Source organism: Syngnathus acus, chromosome 5 (assembly GCF_901709675.1).
Source record: "Syngnathus acus chromosome 5, fSynAcu1.2, whole genome shotgun sequence".
NCBI classification, from domain to species: domain Eukaryota; kingdom Metazoa; phylum Chordata; class Actinopteri; order Syngnathiformes; family Syngnathidae; genus Syngnathus; species Syngnathus acus.
In genome coordinates this window covers 4,688,788-4,707,817 of record NC_051091.1, presented here as the reverse complement: position 1 = coordinate 4,707,817, position 19,030 = coordinate 4,688,788, and the positions used below count along the sequence as shown (strand labels likewise).

At 42.7% G+C, this 19,030-nt stretch overlaps 1 protein-coding gene across 1 annotated transcript in view; it reads left to right on the top strand.

The window, feature by feature from the left end:
• suclg2 (succinate-CoA ligase GDP-forming subunit beta) overlaps window positions 1–18,384 on the top strand; it is a 31,803-nt gene extending 13,419 nt beyond the window's left edge. The window contains exons 8-11 of the mRNA XM_037251967.1: window positions 386–547; window positions 1,349–1,491; window positions 12,876–12,996; window positions 17,489–18,384. Coding sequence (XP_037107862.1) covers window positions 386–547; window positions 1,349–1,491; window positions 12,876–12,996; window positions 17,489–17,601 — 539 coding nt within the window. The 3' untranslated portion in view covers window positions 17,602–18,384. The remainder of the gene's footprint in view (window positions 1–385; window positions 548–1,348; window positions 1,492–12,875; window positions 12,997–17,488) is intronic.
• The last annotated feature ends 646 nt before the right edge of the window (window positions 18,385–19,030 follow it).

The window sequence follows — 19,030 nt, the reverse complement described above, 5'->3', positions numbered from 1 at the left end:
GTTTTCAAAGAAATTCCTGAGACTAACGAACGAATATTTTGCTTGCTGTCTTTTGTAGGTAGCCTAATGAATATGGCCTCTTTGAAATTAAATCTTTGAAGTGTAAAGAAGATGTCCATGAGGTCTACTATAATGGTCGACTTTATCCCTTCCAGACAGCGAGGAAGGCACCGAGCCACAATTTATTCAGACGCTAACCTCTGAAATAATTTATTCAAACAAGCCACGGGGAAACCTTTCATTTTGTTAATTTCCGTTTTTTTGAATTTATAATCACCCGTCTGCATGTGACATCCTTTCATTTTTCCTGCATCCCACATCAGGTGCTTTTTCTCCTTTTGTCACTGCTTATTTTATGTCCCCCCCTGTCTGCTTACATGACCAGTGGTGTGCTTCGATGCTAAGATCAACTTTGACGACAATGCCGAGTTCCGTCAAAAGGCTGTCTTTGCCATGGATGACATGACTGAGAGTGACCCCACAGAGATGGAAGCAGCCAAGTGGGATCTCAAATATATCGGTCTGGATGGCAACATTGCCTGCTTTGGTATGGAAGCAACACAGCATACGAAAAGTCTACACACCCCTGATCAAATGTTTTTCTGACGTAAAAAAAACAAACCGTCATTTCAAAATTTGTTGACCATGATTTCGTTGAATACAGTAGATCACCTTAAATGTAAAAAAAAAAAAGGAAATTATTTATTTTATTGCATTTTTACATCACAGAAAGCTGCATCGTAGCGACTCTTTATATCCGCCGTATATCTTAATTCCCTCGGGACGCAGTTAAATCCTTGCCAAAGTAAAGGCACTCTGGGCTCTCCTCTAATCCACATTACAAGCAGTTTTCTGAGGACTCCAGAAGGGATGCCACCGTAACCAATGTGTTCTAATTAGTGATAATCCACCCAGAAAGTCTCTTGTGAGCCGGATTGTTAGCGTTCTCATTAAAGGCCCACATTATTGTCATAAATCAAAGCTTTTACAGACTACAGCAGCACCAACAGGTGCACTTTCTTCATACCCCGTTGGCCCGTAAACGCAAATATTTTCTCTTAGCTTTCTCATCAATCCACGTAGGTGCCTGCCCCCACCTGTAAAAGTAAGGAACGCTTTTAGGGCCCACTTACAATAAGATGTTAATAAGCCGCACTAGCGACGTCTGTATGATTGAATTTATATTTGGGGTGAGGTGTCAATCTGCGAGTTACAGCATTTTGTTCTCTTGGCTCAAGTCGTTGTAAAGCCAAACAACAACTCGTGATTGGTCGTTAGTTTGACCTACGTTTCAATTTTAGTCTACCGATTCAAAGTCCGTCATGCTTTTTTTTTTCCCCACTTGTAGTGAATGGAGCTGGATTAGCCATGGCCACATGTGACATCATTGACCTGCATGGAGGAAAGCCAGCCAACTTCCTGGATCTCGGAGGAGGAGTCAAAGAGAGGCAGGTGTACGAGGCCTTCAAGCTTCTTACAGCTGACCCCAAGGTAAGATCAAAACATCATTTAAAAAAAAAAAAATGCTGTAAAGATGCTATACATTTCCCTGAGTAGCACATCTTTTTTTCCTTTTCAACACACGTTTTACCTCTCCATCTGCTTCTCCCTCACTCCTGTGTCGCTGAGCTTTAATGTCTCAAGCTCATTGTGTTGAGAGAAGAGCAAGTGACATGACTGAATAGCAGCGATGACAAAAGCCCCTTTCTGTTTCAAAACACTGCCATTGGAGCATGTATTGCCTTAACCGTTATTATATGCTGGAAAAAAAATAGAGGCGGAAAAGCTGAGAAAATTGTCCTGCTGGGAAAACATGTTTCGAAGTATTGTGAGTGGAAAATATTGTTTGTTTGATTCTGACAAGTAATGCTGAAACAGGTTTCTCTATCTTGGGTCAGCAACAGACGAGTCAGGTTTTTATATTTAGACTTCTAGCGTGCTTACAGCACACGGATTTGTTTTCCAGACTTGCTTCATATAGGAATGTTTGTGCGCCAAATACCTGAATGTGCACTTGATGTCACCTGTAGGCAAGATGCTTTTTGAAGACGGAAAATACCAAATAAGCCTTTTATTGCCTTGTGCCGCTGCAGTCAAGAAAGTGACAGATGGATGTTTTGCCCAACTCGAGATCCATTTTGTTTTCAGGGCTGAAGGCTGTTTTCTGAAATGTTATAGGCTTGAGTAAATAATGACATTTGTGAAGGATGGCAAACATCATCAGATACTGAGATGCCGTTTATATGAAGTGTAGTGCTTACAAATTCCAACTCAGATGTCAAAATATGTATTAAATGTGCAAGGCGAGATGGATCTTCTCTGTTTAATTTTTACTCCGGTGGAAAATATGTTTTAAATAAAAAAGCACAAATGGGGCAGCCATTTTTAGGTCTTTTACGAGATTCCGACTTTCCCAGTGACTTTATCTACTGATAAGAGCTCGCTTCACCCGATGAGTCATGATACCATTAAGAAGCTTGCAATGGAAAGCGCATACCCCAATCACACGTGCAGGAGTGTGTATGTTCATATTATCCGTCAGAGCCCACACATATTCCAAGTCTTGGAACACTGCAACCTTTCATCACAAGCTGCGCCCAAAGCACACGGCCTGTGGGAGGTGCCCGGTCCCCCGTGTTGTAAACATAAGCAATGCAAGCCAACAAGAATGGAAGAAAGCAACCTGCCACCAATAATTGAGTTCATTCCCAATGCGCACGATATTAGACAAGATCCAAATATGGGCCTGGCCGTGAAGGGGCCACGTATTTAGTCCGGCCAACAATCTGCCATCGTGACAGTTAAGTGTGTGGCTTTGTGCGCGTAAGGGAGAGCGAGCTGTCTTTGTGATTCATTTCTTACTTCTAAGCAACACTATATTGTGACAAAGCCATTGCCTTGGTTAGCCATTACGGGGGAGAAGTTCTGCTTCATCCAATGTTTTTCCAGCAGATTTGCTTACAGTGCATTAAAATGCTACTCCTGTGACAGCTCGGGGTTTTGTTTGTTGTAGGAAACATTTAGATGTGCTACATTTGGATTCACAATGCAAAAGTGGATGTTGCAGGTTCACGCGAGGTACCACTGACCTTGTGACCTTTTAAGTTGAAAGTTGGAACTTTCACACCTTTTTTCAATCGCTGCTATATATATAAAATAAAGTCAATTCCTTTTACTTTAACCAGCTTCATTTTCTGGACAAGTGGAAAAAGGACTAATAAGGTTGCCACACATTCGGGCCCACATTTGTCTTTTGAAGGTTAATTTGAAGAAGTGAGCGGATTGTCTCGAAATGCGCAAGGGAACTCGAGACTTGTCAGATTGATTTGGCCCTCGGAGAACTTTTGTCTCGTCTTGTCTCCTTCGCCGTCGCTTAAGGGTTAGTACAGTGCCTCGCGTGTTTCCGAACAGTTAGATCACTTTCTATTTATCATCATTAGACCGCGGTATTACTTCTCCATACTCTTCAGTATGTATAAAGACGACGGACTGCTAATACATTGCCGCCATCCTGTCACCTTGTCCAATGTGTCCCTGTGGATTCTCACAGCATCAGACAATTCCCAACGGCACGTTTGATTGAGTGTTCCCCTGTCCGGCATTCCTTATCTGCGGGAAATCAATACGGGATCTGGGATTGGAGCGACGGCTAATTGAGCTCTGCACTCTTTCTTCTCTTATTGCTGCCAGGAGTGTTTTATCATTGCGGCACCTGCTTCGCACTGTTTGGACAAAAAGCCGTCAGCCACGCCGTCATCACATTGGGGCCTTTAGATTCACGGGGGGTCGGGGAGGAAGATGATTGTGACTGAGTATGGACTTGTGCAGTCTAAAATGAGTCTGAGTATCATTGCAAATTGATTCATTTCCCAGAATGGAAGAAAATACCGGGCAGCACGGCGGGGCACTGGTTAGCACGTCCGCCTCACAGTTCAGACGTTGCGGGTTCAATTCAACCTCCGGTCCCCCCCGTGTGGAGTTTGCTTGTTCTGCCTGTGCCTGCGTGGGTTTTCCCCGAGAACTCTGGTTTCCTCCCACATCCTAAAGTCACGCTTGGTAGGCCGATTGAGCACTCCAGATCGCCCCTAGGTGTGAGTGCGGATGGTCGTTCGTCTCTGTGTGCCCTGCGATTGGCTGGCGACCGGTTCAGGGTGTGCCCCGCCTACTGCTGGGATAGGTTCCAGCACACCCGCAACCTCCGTGGAGACAAGCGTTATAAAAGATGGATGGATGGATGAAAAAAATACTCAGCAGTTTCAATTTCCTGATGGTGGTTTTTGATTGCAAATATTCTCAGTTTGACATTCAGACTTCGATTGTCAGTTACTGCAATGAAGCAAGTTCTTGCATCTATTTGCATTTCCATTTTACATCCCACTGCTAACCAAAAGGATGCCAAGTGAGCAAATTCAAATTCACTGCAGTCGATGTCTTTGCAATATGCCAAGACACTTACCTCCAGATATTGCATGTTTTTCGACAGCAGCCATGATTCTCTTCGCTGTTCTGTTTTGCATTTGCTAATGGGTGATACTACAGACAACTTTTTCTTGTCTAGTGCTGGAGCACATTGCAGCAGTAGTGCGCCTCTTAGATTCTTCACATACACTGAGATAATGTGAAGCCACTCAAACATAAGCTTGATGAGCTCATTCACATTCTCGCAGTCATCCATTAACACTGTAAGCCTTGTTTGTTTTCGTGAGCTGTTAGTGCTGAGTATATTTTGAAGTCAATTTTTGAGGTTAGGCCTCAGTTAATTGCCATGAGAGCAAGTGAGTGCTGCCGGAAATTAATTAGCAGAGGAAAATAGGAGCACCCTGTCAACTTACATGTCGAAGTCTTAAATATATATGAATATTTCTTGAGTTTGAGGTGGTCAAAGTTCAACTTAATGAGTCATTCGATTCATAAAATAGAGTCTCGAGAGAGAGAGAGAGTAATTCATTCCCACAAAAATAATATTTATATTTTCTATCAATCCATATCAGTAGAAAGGCAAACACTTGAATTTGGTGAAAAAAATAAATTGTCAATAACTTTGTTATCGTGACTGGTCGACTCATCTTGTAACCAAACAGGATTGTCCCGAGTATACTTAATACAGATGATAGTTTGTTAGCGCAATTTGTGTACTTGAAACGAGTCCCCATGTCCCGCTGACCTCTACTTCTGTCCATGTTGTGTGTTACTTTGTAAGACATGCCAGGCATAGTGCAGCAAGAGATTAATGTCAGCGTAATTGAATTTTCTACGAGTGATTCAATACTAGCCTCTTTTGTGATTCTCCTATGTCTATATTACCCAGCATAATGGAGAGATGATGAGTCTCACTTGCAACGTCGCCTGCCTGTTATCTGCAAAGAAATATGCCTCTGCCTTGTTGTTTTTATTTTCAGGGACTGGATTAAAGTTAATTTGAACAGCATAGACGCAAGACTGAAATCAATATAGCTCAATGTAGATTTTAAATCCCATATTGCATTCTATGTAGAGCATCATGTTGCTAAACAGTTCCTTCATCCATACATGATTTTCTTTGGTTGCATTCTGATAAGTGGCAGCCAGAAGAAAGAATCAGTATCAGCCGAGGCGATCCTCGTTCGCTGTCTGGATTGACGTGACAATCTGATGGGAGCGCAATCTGCCATGTTCGCTAAACAGGAGAGACAATGCGACAACGCCTCAGCGAGGTTGTTATCTCAGTCGGTATCTGCTACTGGCGGATGAGACTGCAGATAGTCGTGAAATTTGCTCTGGATAACTTGAACATTGGCACAGATGAAGAATATTATGTTCTGTAAGCCTTTTCTAGCCTAACACCCTTTTTTTTTAACATAATAATATGGCAGGTTTAAATGACTGGACTCCTGCAGAGTTTGAGAGTCTGGCAGGTTGTTTCTGTACTGGAGCTGCTGTGTGTGGGTGGCACGCTTGGTGTGTCAATGTGGAAATGAAAATACATATTGAGCAGTGGTATGGTTGACCTTAATGGAGAGAAAAAAATGGAAACTAGACTTCAATCATGACAATTTGGAAAAAAAACATCATTTTTAATGCAATTAAAACAGAATACATATTTAAGAGTTTATTTTAATACCCATAGTCTCAGTGTAATCATCGTGTGGCTGTTCTTTTCTCCCACACATTTGCTTGTCTTATTATTCTTTTTACTGTATCAGCTGAAGCACTGGAAATGTCAAATGCTGTCAAGAATAGCAAATATAAAAGGGGACCAAATATGGCTTGAATGGCACAATTCGGACATATGACACAGTAAAAATACACAAAACACCCGGAATTGGTTATCGTTAGCCTGTCGTCACGTTTCTTAGAAATGTAGATGGGGAATCGGATGCATATCGGGTATTTGCCAATGCAGCCAGAGCGAATGCACCAATTGCTGATCAATACACGATGTGCTCAGTCGACGCTAATAAACACTTTTGAAAAACTCTAGGTATAAACTACAGCGAAGGCATAGACCATTAAATATTATCGAAATACGTGTGTTTTAATAGAGTTGTATCGAACATTAAACAAGGAACATAACTGCCAAAGGCGGAAGTGAAATACTGAGCTTACATTTATTACCAGGCAAATTTAACAGTATTTAATAGTTTATGTGATTTATCATTGTTTAATTTTTTTCTTGTAGTGTCACTTGTACATGTAAACAAACATCCCAAAAAGATCAGATATGGGAATTAAATTTCAACGAGGTACTTGCGGTTTAAATCCTGCCTAAGTGAGAGCTGACTAGAAAGATAAGCGCAGCGATTCAAGATAGCTGTTCTATTCGGGAGGCAGGAAAAACTGAAAGAAAAGCAAGTGCAGGATGGCGGCGAGTGGGAGAGTCAGATGCTGGCTCTTGCAGTGATTACATTGTCCATCAGGGCACAGGATGGCCCGCATCAGCCCACAGGATTGATGGTTGACAGAATAATTAGAAAACTGTCTGAGTCTGTAATCACTGGAGCTCATCTTGCAGGAGAAGACTTCCATTCGCTGTCACTGACACACAAACGGCAAGTCCGAGCCATCTGTTGTTGACCCGTATGTGGGGCACCGGCTCGATAGAGTGCTAAGATGGGAGCCTCTCTGTTTATTCTTAAGGAACTCAAAGCGTGAGCAGAGGTGGGTGGCGTGGGGGGGGCGGCCGAGTGTGGTTCACGGCTCACTGAACCCGCCGCCATGGAGAACACGGAGGAAGTCAGGCTTCATGGCCTGTGAAACGGATTTAATGGAAGTTTTACTACTTTGGCAGGCACAGCGTAAAGATGTGAGCGATGTGCTTTGCATGCGTTCCGGGCGTGCGTGCGTTCAACAGAAGTCGGGTAATTGGAAAGGCGTTGTCGCATGGAATACTAGTAAGGCCCTGAACTGTCATCGAATAGTTTTGCCGCATTTTGTAATCGGAGTTGCATGTTGGTTTCTTTAATGCCACAGAAGAAGATCTGAATGAATGATATCCACTGAAGTGGAAACGGAACTTTTGCGATGTAGGAAAGCAGCACACGTGACACACAATCTTTTCTGGTGTCTTTGGCGAAAGTGACAATAAGGTTGCGTAATTATTAAAAGAAGCTGAAGAATGGATTCATGCTGTTAATGCGAAGGGACTCGCATTCGAGATATACGCAGTCATCCTTTCGTTTCAAGTTTGCCACCGTATCGTCCTAAGTTAAGCGTGAATGCATAATTCATTGTTTTACGATACTGCGGTTTGCATATTTTTACATTTGGAAGATGGCTGGGAATATTGAAAAGCATGATGCATGAAGCCTACAGTAATTACCTCTCCTCACTTGTGGGTTCCGTACATGCAATTGTCAGGAATGGAATGATTCCAAATGAAAATATTGCGCTCAAGTGGCTAATGTCGGAGTTGGTGTGTGAAGTCCATAATAGACGCCGAGAGGAATCAAAATGTTTTATTAGGATAGCTCATCGCTGTTAAGTTTTATTTATTTTTTTTGTGATGATCTGTGTTGTTAGTGCCGATCATACTTTTTGGAATATTGCCAAGATTTTACAAAAATGATATTATGCAGTCTGATGAAGCCAAAGTTCTTGACTTGTTTTAAGCTAAGTTGAATTTATTTTTACAGTTTCACCTTCCCTTCCTCTCTGCACCACATATGTGTGACTGACAACAAAATGTGGCTTTAACACTCAGCTATTATCTCCAGTTTCAAAAGCTAGCACCTGACACTTTTTTTTTTCCTGTCCAGCCTTTTTTTTTTTTTTCATTTTAAGGTGAAAATTGGAGTAGGGTATTAAATGACTACAATACCTGTGAAACAAAGCCAGTTTCAGCTTGTTGTCACATATCATTTGTTGAATTTGACTAGATGTTACTCAATATATAAAAGATATTTTAATTTAAAATATTTAAGATGTAGTTGTCCATTAGTCGTAGTTAGTAAAACTTGAGTGGCTCGCCTGCAAGTCAACACGCAAATGCTGCGGGAGTGTCAAAGACAAAAGTCGGGGCAATCATTTGCCTTGCAAAGTGCGCCCATCTGCCCTTTCAGTGGCTCATTGGCTCCTGAGATCATGCTACAAGCTCAACTGAAATTATTTGGTTAATTGACCTTCTGTGCGCATACATTACAATAAATTAATTTGGGTCAGGCGTGCAACATTCGGAACAAAGCAGAGAATGTTGGCTTTTTAATATTCAGCTTTCGATTTAGCGTAGCCTGACCCAAGTACCGTATTTTCCGGACTATAAGGCGCACCTAAAAACCTTATATAAGGACAACGTTTTAAAATGGGCCATTCATTGAAGGTGCGCCTTATAGTCCAGTGCGCCTTATAGTCCGGAAAATACGGTATATGTCTGCCATTTTGTTTTGCTTTAGCACACAGGCTAGCGACAAAGCCTCACTATTTGCTCTCTAAAGCAATTTTCTCATCTGCCTTACCTGCCACCTTCCAGTTCTTCAAATCTCCATAAGTGACCTTGCCATTCCACGGAAGGTGTCCGTATTGTGTGTGTCTACACCGGGCCCGTGCGGCCCCCCGCATGTCTCACGGCTGCCTGATGGACAACCATTAACCCGCCGTGAAAGGGTTGACGAATATTTATGTCTGCCTGTCAGCGGTGACACGACACCCTCTGGAGATGAATAAAATGGCTGTCCTACCCCAACTTCAATTGTCTGCCCGGTGTGCGTGCATGTGTGTTGTGGGGCCATCTTCATAGCCTGAGGTGAGCAGCGGCGTGACATCTCTCACTGACATGACAGACCTCCCGCTCGCTGCCCGCAGGAGTCCCGCTCTCCTCAGTCAGGCTTGCCGCCCGCCTCTCAATTACTCGACGTCTCTAAGCAACAATAGCGCTTGCAAAATACTATGGCAATTGTCACTACCATTGCTCAAGTAGCAGTTGCAATATAAAAAAATGGCCGCAATAATGAAGGAAAATAAGATCACTATTGCTTCAGATCTTAGCGTCCCCCAAATTGAAAGCCGGGCCTCTCTCTAGGCAATTGGCCGTCACCAGTTGCATTAGCTTTCCTAGCATCACGTGAAACTTAAGCCGCCGCTGTCTGTCAAGAGGTATCTTTGCTCGTGACATGGCCAATCTTTGACATAATGCTCAGTCTGTCTCCCCAGACCCGAGAGGAGCCCGTCATGCTTCAGCAGGCCGGATAATTATTTCCTTCTTATCCCTCCTTGCCAGGACCGGTCTTCGTCTTCAATAGAAGTCAGGGACTGCACGGCTTCCCATCACCTCTTTCCATCTTCTTTTTTCTCCATCTATTTTTGCTTTCAGTGCGCTGCACTCTCTTTTCATGCAGCCTGACTTTGTTTGTTTGGTCTCGCCTTTTTCTGAATCAGTCCTATGAAGAGATTTGCACGGGCTTTTCATCTTTGTAACAGTTCATGTCCAGAAGGTGAATGCTCCATAAAGACCGCGTCGAAGGAGTATCTTTATTATTCATTTTAATATCCTTCGCTGATTCAAAGGCACGACGGTTTACACTTGATTTCATTCAAGAAATGTTATCACTTCGGTTTTATTTAAATTTGATCATTTGTGCAATTCATTCTCAGTTTAGTGAACTTGAGCCAAACCACAATTGTGTTTGAAATGCTCCGATACACACCAAAAAAATATTTTGCCATATCCTGCACATCCATCACATTGAACTTTGCGTTTGACATTTTTGGTAGAAGTTTGATTCCAGGCATAAGCTCCGCCTTCATTTGGAAGTTGTGCAAGTTAACCTGTGGCTGGAGGTTATAAAATGGTGATGGAAAACAAATAAACAAGGCCTGCCGGAGCACGTGGTGACTTCGCAGGCTGCGTGCTGAAGATAAGACGCAACAATGGCCTCCTAATAGGCCGCAAAGGGACACGCGGGCATCTCTAGCCCGCTCATTTTCCAACCCGATCTGCTTTCTGGTAACAAAGGAAACACGACGCTCTCGCTTTTCGTCCTTTCCTGCGGAGAGATTAAGAGTGCTTAACAGGGTTATGGGCATGAAAATGTGTATCTGACTGATAATTCCGCAACGCTTGCACAAGTCTTGAAAGGAGCCCAGCAGAATGAGTAGGAACACAATGCTGACGTTTCCTCCTCGGGTTCCGTCTTGAGGGAAGAAGTTCACACTTTTCCCCTCTCTATTAGTCTGTGGATATAATATGATGACTTTCACAAAAAGTTTTTTTTTAACTTTTTACAAAGGTCAAATTATATTATCTAGATTGGGTATTATGGCTTTCTGGTGCGCTTATTTGTTTAACTTGTAGTAGCCTCTTTTTTCCTGTTTGAGTTCAATATGCCTTGACAGGTTTCGGGATGCCAACAGCGATGATCCTATCGAGTAAAATTTGAATAATTTCACATGGCACCAAGGTAGCGAGCGGCGTCGTGTGCTGTATAATACTGCCTGAAAAAAATGCCCTAAAAAAGAGCGAGGTGGGGCATTGCATGTGATTTTTCACATGTGCTGATCTTTGATGGGGGGAAAAAGAATCTCGCTCCCAAATATGCTCACCGGCGTATTGCTCCCCGAATCTGATGTTTGAAACAGATTGGCACTTTTTCATATCTTGGGGTGAGAATTTTGAGAACACGACTAGGGCAGGGCACAACTTGTGATTTGAGTGGCTGTCACATCAGGAAGATTGGCTTTGAATTCGGGCTGCACGATATTAGAAAAACGCCGATATGGTTGTTGAATATATCCATGTCGATGTTATTGCGATATTTAACACGTTCCTCGAGAAAGGACATTTTAGTTATTTATGAAAAAAAAATACATGTTTTTTCCCATGCGGCAAGCTCAACGTGTCCTTAGCTAATTAATTGTAATTACCTCAGATAATAATAATTTTCAAGAGAAAATTTGCCAGATATTTTTCATTATATTTTTACATTTCAACATTCTACACCACAAACTTAACCAAAAACCGAGTCACACTTCATACATTCCAATGACATTCACATGCTCATTCCTTTATTTGGGAATTTCTTACTATTTTACTTTAAAAGTTGCATTTACTTGCCCCGTCAGACAAGTAAAATTATCTCCCACGGACTGGGCCACTTTATGGGGCTACCACAAGTAAAAAGAAAACACCAACTTTGCAAAAAGTCCTGTGAGCATACACATTGTTATAAACAGCACTTACCTCTGTGCCAAGCAACATAAATCTTTTCTTATGTATCATTTATATACATGGATGTCAATAGGAGACGCATGAATGGAAGACATATTGTTCTTCCCAAACGAGACAGGCTTGAAAAATGGCTTGCAAACACCAAGAGAGCAGAGCCCTGCCGACGGTGGGAATGAAAAAGGCTTCTGAATCTATGCTGCCCCCTAGTGGAGGCTGCTTTAGTGTATTGTGTTAGAACAATACATTTGGTATTTCTTTATCTTTTAAATATTTTTACTGCTGATTGTGCACTACATACAAACTATTATATTTAGTCATTCGCTGTGTAAAATTAAATGACAACTGTGGTGATATTGGCACTTAAGTATTCAGCCTTCTTCGAAATCTCTGTGGGCCACGCCGCATCTGGCCTACATTCTCAAACAAGCCTTCCTTCGTACGCCTGAGCCAAGCGAATTTGTCCAACCACTGCGGCTCAAAACTGCTGGCTGGTCTTTTGAGGAAAACATCACTTTTTTTTTTTTTTTTTTTTTTTTCCCTTTCCCCTAACCTTCCTCATATTGGCTTTGCGTCAGAGCAACATTATTCCATCTGAACTGAACACCCTCTCTCCCTTCATCGTGTCCTGTCCTGAACCCTCGCCTTCACTGCTCCACTGCATTTGAGGCTTACTTTCAAACCTGATCTTATCAACATTGGGGAGAAAACATCATCTGAGGTGTCAGACGTGAATACAAAAGGTAGTTAGGTAGTTATTTGTCCATTTTCTCTCCATGCTGTTTCCTCTCTGTGCTGTTTACAAGGAGATCATTTGGACGGCATGTAAAGGACAGTGCCTCGAGTGTTACTCTCTGAGATATCCAAGTCCTTCATCTTGCCTGCCAGTAAACATCATTACCACATGCTGAAAGAAGACACATTCGCATCACACACACACGTGTGAGAGACACTTACAAGCTGTTGGTCCAAATCGGCACTTGCAGATTAGCAGTGATTATAAACAAGTGGAGAGGATTAATCCTGTGTGTTCTCCATCTACTTTTCCAGTCAGCGAGCCGGGCTAATTATCAAGTCGGAGATCGTTTGTGTAATCGGACATTTAGAAACACAAACATGTGCGCTGGGCTTCTTTTGTTTGTTCAATACGTCATCTGCTGCTTTTTTTTTTTTTTTAATTATAAGAAAATCAACTCTGCTTGTTAGTTTGTTGTTCTACTCTTCCTCTTTTATATCTCAGGTTGAGGCCATCCTGGTCAACATCTTTGGTGGAATCGTCAACTGCGCGATTATTGCCAACGGTATCACCAAGGCCTGTCGAGAGCTGGAACTTAAGGTGCCTCTGGTGGTCAGGCTTGAAGGTAGGCAAACTTCTTCTAAGCACCGGGCCCATCACCACTCACGGTGCTGTGGCCAACAAAGATTCCACTCCATATCTGCTGTGGTCAATTTTTAAAAAATTTTTAAAAAAAAATCTGACCTGCTGTCGGGAACATAGTGTAAAATGCCGCCTAATGCACCTTTCTATCAGTGTTCTGAAACGAATAACACCGCACCTTCTCACCTTGATTTTACTGTTGAAACTACTCTTATGAGATTATTCATCTTCATTGCAGCCCGGTGTCCCTACACGAGCAGCAGTGCATTTCTCAAACGTGTCACATTGTGCCGTAGCCGTCATTAAGCTTGGCCAGAATAAGAGTCCAGAACAGCACTGATAAGATCACCTTTCGACTTGTGCGTGCTCGAGAACCCGAACGGGGAGATTGCGACACCAATAGTCGAGAGATCGGGACATGAAAACCATTTCTCGATGGCGGCTGTGAATTAATTACCGCAGTGCAGTTTTCGCATGGCTGCCCCGTGAAATAAAATAAACACAACAGCTGAGTTTTCTTTTTTTTTTTTGGGGCTTTCTTCACTTTTTAAACACACTACTATGACTCCAAACACAATTACGAGGGTGTTAAGATCTCCAGTGGCAAATGCAGTAAGTTGAGCCTGCAGCACACAACTCCCAAGCCCTATTATCTAAGATGACTCACCAAGTCCAGAAGGTCGCTGCCTGTGGTGGTCCCAGCCATGCTTGTTTGGCTTGGGCCCTTATTCACACGATAGTCATTACATCTCCGTTTTCAGCCTTGTGGAGAAGATTGGTTCGGAATCAATCAGCTCAGCTTGCTAGGCTGGCTTGCTGCGGGGCGGTGGGCACAGGCCAGCACTCTTCAACGGGATCAGAATGGATTAACTGGCACACTTTTAATTGGGAAAGCTCTTTTAGAAAATGGCTTGATCGCGTTGGCCCAAGAGTTGCGAAGGAGAAGAAGGGCTGAGTCGAGATGCATGAGGTGTTTATGTAGGACGCCGGCGTCTCACTGAACCTCCTTTGATCATTTATAAGTCTGAGAATTTACATATGCACACACACACGTGCTCCAGTAGATTTGACTTCGCCGCCCTCTTGGGCCAGCCGTACTTTGAAGAAAAAAAAAAAAAGAAACTTAAAATAGCCCTTAGGGCTCAGCAACAAAGGTAAAAGCTTAGCTGTGGTCCCGGCCTATTAATTTCCTCCTTTGTCCCTTAACTGCCTGTCAGACAACAAAAGAGCGTTCTCCTTCAAAAGTGATTTGGCGTCATTTGTCTTTTTTTAAGTTTTTTTTTTAATTACCGTAATTTTCGGACTATAAGTCGCACCGGAGTATAAGTCGCACCAGCCATAAAATGCCCAAAAAAGTGAAAAAAAAACCATATATATGTATATAAATCGCTCCTGAGTATAAGTCGCCCCCCCACCCAAACTATGAAAAAAAACCGCGACTTATAGTCCGAAAATTACGGTATATATTTTAAGTTAAAGGTCTTTTTTATGAGTTTAAATGGATTCCATCACGTCGGCTACTAGCATTGTTTGATTCAGTTCGTGCACCTCAATCTACTCACATTGGTTTACACATTTAAAATAAACATGAATCCATGATATTGCCATTCTGCATAACATTTTAGTTATAAACTTCCTTGCTTGACAGTGTTTATGTCCTCAACAAAAGTCCAAACAATATTGGCCATGTAGGAACTGGTTAATGACTGGCAGCACATCAAAAGGAAAACGAGGTATCACGAGTATCGAGAGTGCATTCTGATGAGCACATTTGATGTTTCGCTCGCGGGATGCTAATAGGAGGAGCACATTTCAAATATTTTCCGATGCAAAGAGAAAACTTCTGCTGCTTGCCACTGATAATTAGGAGGATTAACAGTCTCAACAAGTATGACGACATCGGGTGATGAAAGTAAAGCTCACTAATAGTACAGCGATATGCTATCGGACAGATTCGAGTTTTTAATTTCCTATGAGGAAATTCATTTTAAATGATCAGCATCCGAAGGTCAACAAGCATCACGGAACAGACCGTTCAACCTTGATGGGTGTTTACCTTAAATCGAGTCTTTGAAATGCTTTTGCTTATAGTGACACAAAAATGAAATATCAGTAATCATAGTTGTGACTGTCCTTGATTATTTTAATCATGTATTTTTTATATTTAAATATTTTTATATTGTTCAAAGCCATTAGTCCTTCTGTCATGACATATCGACGCTTTTCAAATAAGGCTACTGTTTGTTCGCAAGTCTTTTCAGTTCACTGAAATTGAATCTTGAATGGGGACAAAAGCTTTTCATATTCACGGCAATGCAGCTGTGCGTTTAACTATTCCAGGGCAAAAACATTGTTTGAATGAAAACAGATAATAACAAATGAGTTTCATTTACAGCAAGCGATGAAAGAGGAACATTTGCCAAAGCTTGGAACCAAACCCTCAACCTCAGCTTGTGCTCAAACATGTCCAGCACAGAATAAACTGAAACGTGCTTGACACTTTTAAATTACTGTTCAGTTCCAGCACCACTCCTCTTCGAGTGCCTTGTGAAACTAAGACGTGATTTTCTCTTCATCACTTGAGAATTTCACCTTTTTAAAGCAGAATGTGCCACACAATTAGGAGCTTCCATCTTTACACCATCTTTGGCACAGCCCCAAACCTTGTTATCCCATTGAAATACTCTAATTGACTCACACATTCAGGTGACGTTCTCACAATTCAAATGCTAAATACAGCGTAGACGTGCCAGAAATCTGTTGTGAAGTTACAAGATGGTGTGGTGGAACTTCTCTGGCTGCATTTAAAGACCTTAAGTTGAGCGGGCTTGGAAACATTCGGTAGCTTGGAAAGTTCTAAAAAGTTAGGCAACCGAATATGTGGGTTCGGGAAAAACTCGAGATTCCAGTTTTGACTAGTCATGTGAGAATATGCAGACAATGAGAAAAGAGAGCTCATCCATTTTTTTCTGTCCTGTGATTGTGCGACCTGCCGCAAAAGGAGAGTCGGTCTCCAGCAGCACCTAGTGGCCGCAGGTGAACACGCAGCCATCTATGAAGTCACGCTCTTCGAAAGACTCCACACACGCTCAGCCAGTTCAATTCCGCTGCTGTCAGCCGTCCGAACTCAAACACACATTCACAAAAACGCCAAATAATCGTGTTCTCTGTTCGCACACAGATGCGGCAGTAACCAAACAGTGTCATACACAGTCCACACTTCATAAATATTTATGGGATGCGGGAAGAGCAACGTCGTGTTGATTTACTTTATCTCACCACTGTAGGCACTCGCAGTAGACATTTGTCTATAATAAATGCAGCACGTCATGAATAATGGATTTGCCTGGGCCATATATGACGTACTTGTTTGTCTGGAGTTGTTGTGGCAAATTGGTTTTAATGACAGATAATCTTCCTTGTGGTGATATTAAGGCAATCCCATAGAAGTTCGTGAATCAATCTTTTGAATTCTAACTCACATCTGCCGCTTTCCTATGTGGATGCAAAAATATTCATTGTCACCTCATCTTCCTGTTTTGTTTCCTCGAGGAAGGCCTCTTCCTGCTTTTATACTAATTAATTACACTGTAGAATTGATTGTTTGCAGTGCACAGTGTTTGGAATTACTCATTATCCGGCTGGACAAAAGAGATGAAATATTAGGCGTTAAGTGGCACGGCTAATGCAATTCCTGACAAAAGCTCTATTGATCAGGCTGCCGGGGCCCCGCAAGCACTCACAAACAAACACGCACACACACACACGACTTTGGTTACATCATGTGAAACCTGCACGTGTGAAAGCGGACGTAGTGGATCTTATGTAAATATCTTGCGACAGAGCGTCAGTATGCAAAAAGGCTTTTTTTTTTTTTTTAGTGGGGGGTCATTGTGCTACATGAAGGTCTCGGCGTGAGAGCATCAGAGCTCGTTTTTGCTTTATTGAACCTTTGTGCTGTTTGGCCCCCTATCTCATTTGGCGATGCTCCACGGGCTTCCTGGCTGGCTCGCCATGTCCTTCCACCCACAGCGGCACCCCTCCGCCCCCGTGTTGTGACAGCCTTGTCAGCTTTGTGTTTCCTTTCATAGAGAGCTGAGCAGCGCTCAGAGGCAGCCGGTCGAGACTTGCTGGCTCATGTGTGCATGCGTGTGGATTCTATTTGTGTGTGTGTGTGCATGCGCCGGCGTACGAGGGTCCCGGGCCACCATGTCAGCCAGCATCTGCTCTCCTCTGTTCATCTTGCAGCCAGCGGAGCACATGCAGACAAACAACTGCAGTGTTTGCAGACAAAGAAACTACACTTGACCCATCTGTCATTTGCGCCCGAGTCCTCCATTGTGTTTAGCGACTGCCTCTGGAAGCCATTTTTCCTGTACAAAAAATGTTGTCGATGCTACTACTGAGTATTCTGAAGGCCTTGGGCAATTTTCATTGACATGGCAATTGATTTCTTTTCTCGCTGTGCTTTTTAGGGACCAACGTGACCGAGGCCAAGAGGATCCTGAGCGAGAGCGGCCTGCCCATCACGGCCGCGGACAATCTGGACGACGCTGCCAAGAAAGCAGTGGCCGCCATCAAGAAGTAGAAGAGTGCCATTTATCTTCCGCAGCAACCTCCAGGTGGCCTTAGTATCCGCGCGCGTTCCGTTCCGGTCGCAGAGCTGACCTCAGGCCAGAAGCTTTTTTTTTTTAAGTACAGCTGTCATTAGCACTACAGATCGTCAGCTATTGAGCCAATCGTTTCTCCTCCCTCATGTGCCAATGTTGCCTGTTTGCACCTATCTGTTTTCTACTTTAAGTGTCGTTGAATATTTCTCACTTTTCATTTACACATCGGTATCAACACACGGTGAAGATTACAACCACAGATTAGACCGAGCCCAAACACTTTTACCGTTCCGTTTTTTGTGTTGCTCTCCTTTTGTCACGCTGTCACCCTTTCATGTGCATTTGATTAGATTTGTGCTTTTTATGAAGATGCATTGCCAAGCCTTGAATAATAAGTCACCTTATCTTTGAAAGGGCTCAGAGGCGGCCTATCGCACTGCCATAATTTCATGCCGCTTGACTTTAGCAAAGACAACGCTAACTGCCAACGCTAAATCATTCTTGATTCTTTTTGTCCCCATCAGTGCATCCATCTAATAATGCCTTATCTCTGTCGCTCACAACAAGTATATAAAACTCAAGTGCTGTGAATTTTTTACGTCAGGTAATATTTGAGGATTTGTTCTTCACAAAATATTCAATGAAGTCTGTACTATTGTTATTTGTGGCAGTTTGACCATTTGGAACACAATTACAAATTCATTGTTTGATCAATTTTTAGTCTGATTGTGCGGTCGAAATAAAATCAAAATGGTTCCAGACACAATGCTAAGTTGCTCATTCAAGTTTGCATGAATATCTTCAACGGAGACACTCTCGTGCTTAATACGCATAAGTGCAAAATAGCTGGACTTGATTTCACTCAAAGATCCAATAGCAGCTAAAGCCTCCTCTGAACAAACATCCAGTCTACATTTTGGTTAGACAATAATAGAAGTTTGAGCTTCTACTTTTACTTTTGAGTGACACTCACAAGCTCCTAGCAACTCCCTCTTGCAATTTTCCAATCCAACTCCCAAGGCAGACTTGAGCAAAGTGAGTGCCCTTGGTGGACTTGATGGAGAGTTGACGGAGACTTCCTCCTGACAGCGGCGCTGACTCCATGATGGATTATCTGTCAGTTCAATCGGAGAGGAAACTGCTTTGAGTACTATCTGCATGGAAAATGCCAAATAAGTTGTTTTTGTGCACGCACCAGAGAGGAACCCTTAGCGTCACACTGAACTTTTGACTTTCTGCTCTCTGGAATAATTCAAGACCACTCCAGAAAGCTCCACCGCTACTTGCAGCCGCCATTTATTTTCCCTACACGTGACACACCGACAATCCGCACGTGCGGGAAGGAAAGAGTCCTATTTTGGTGATCATTTCTTTCTCCCCTCTTATTTTCCGTCACCCCTGTAGAAG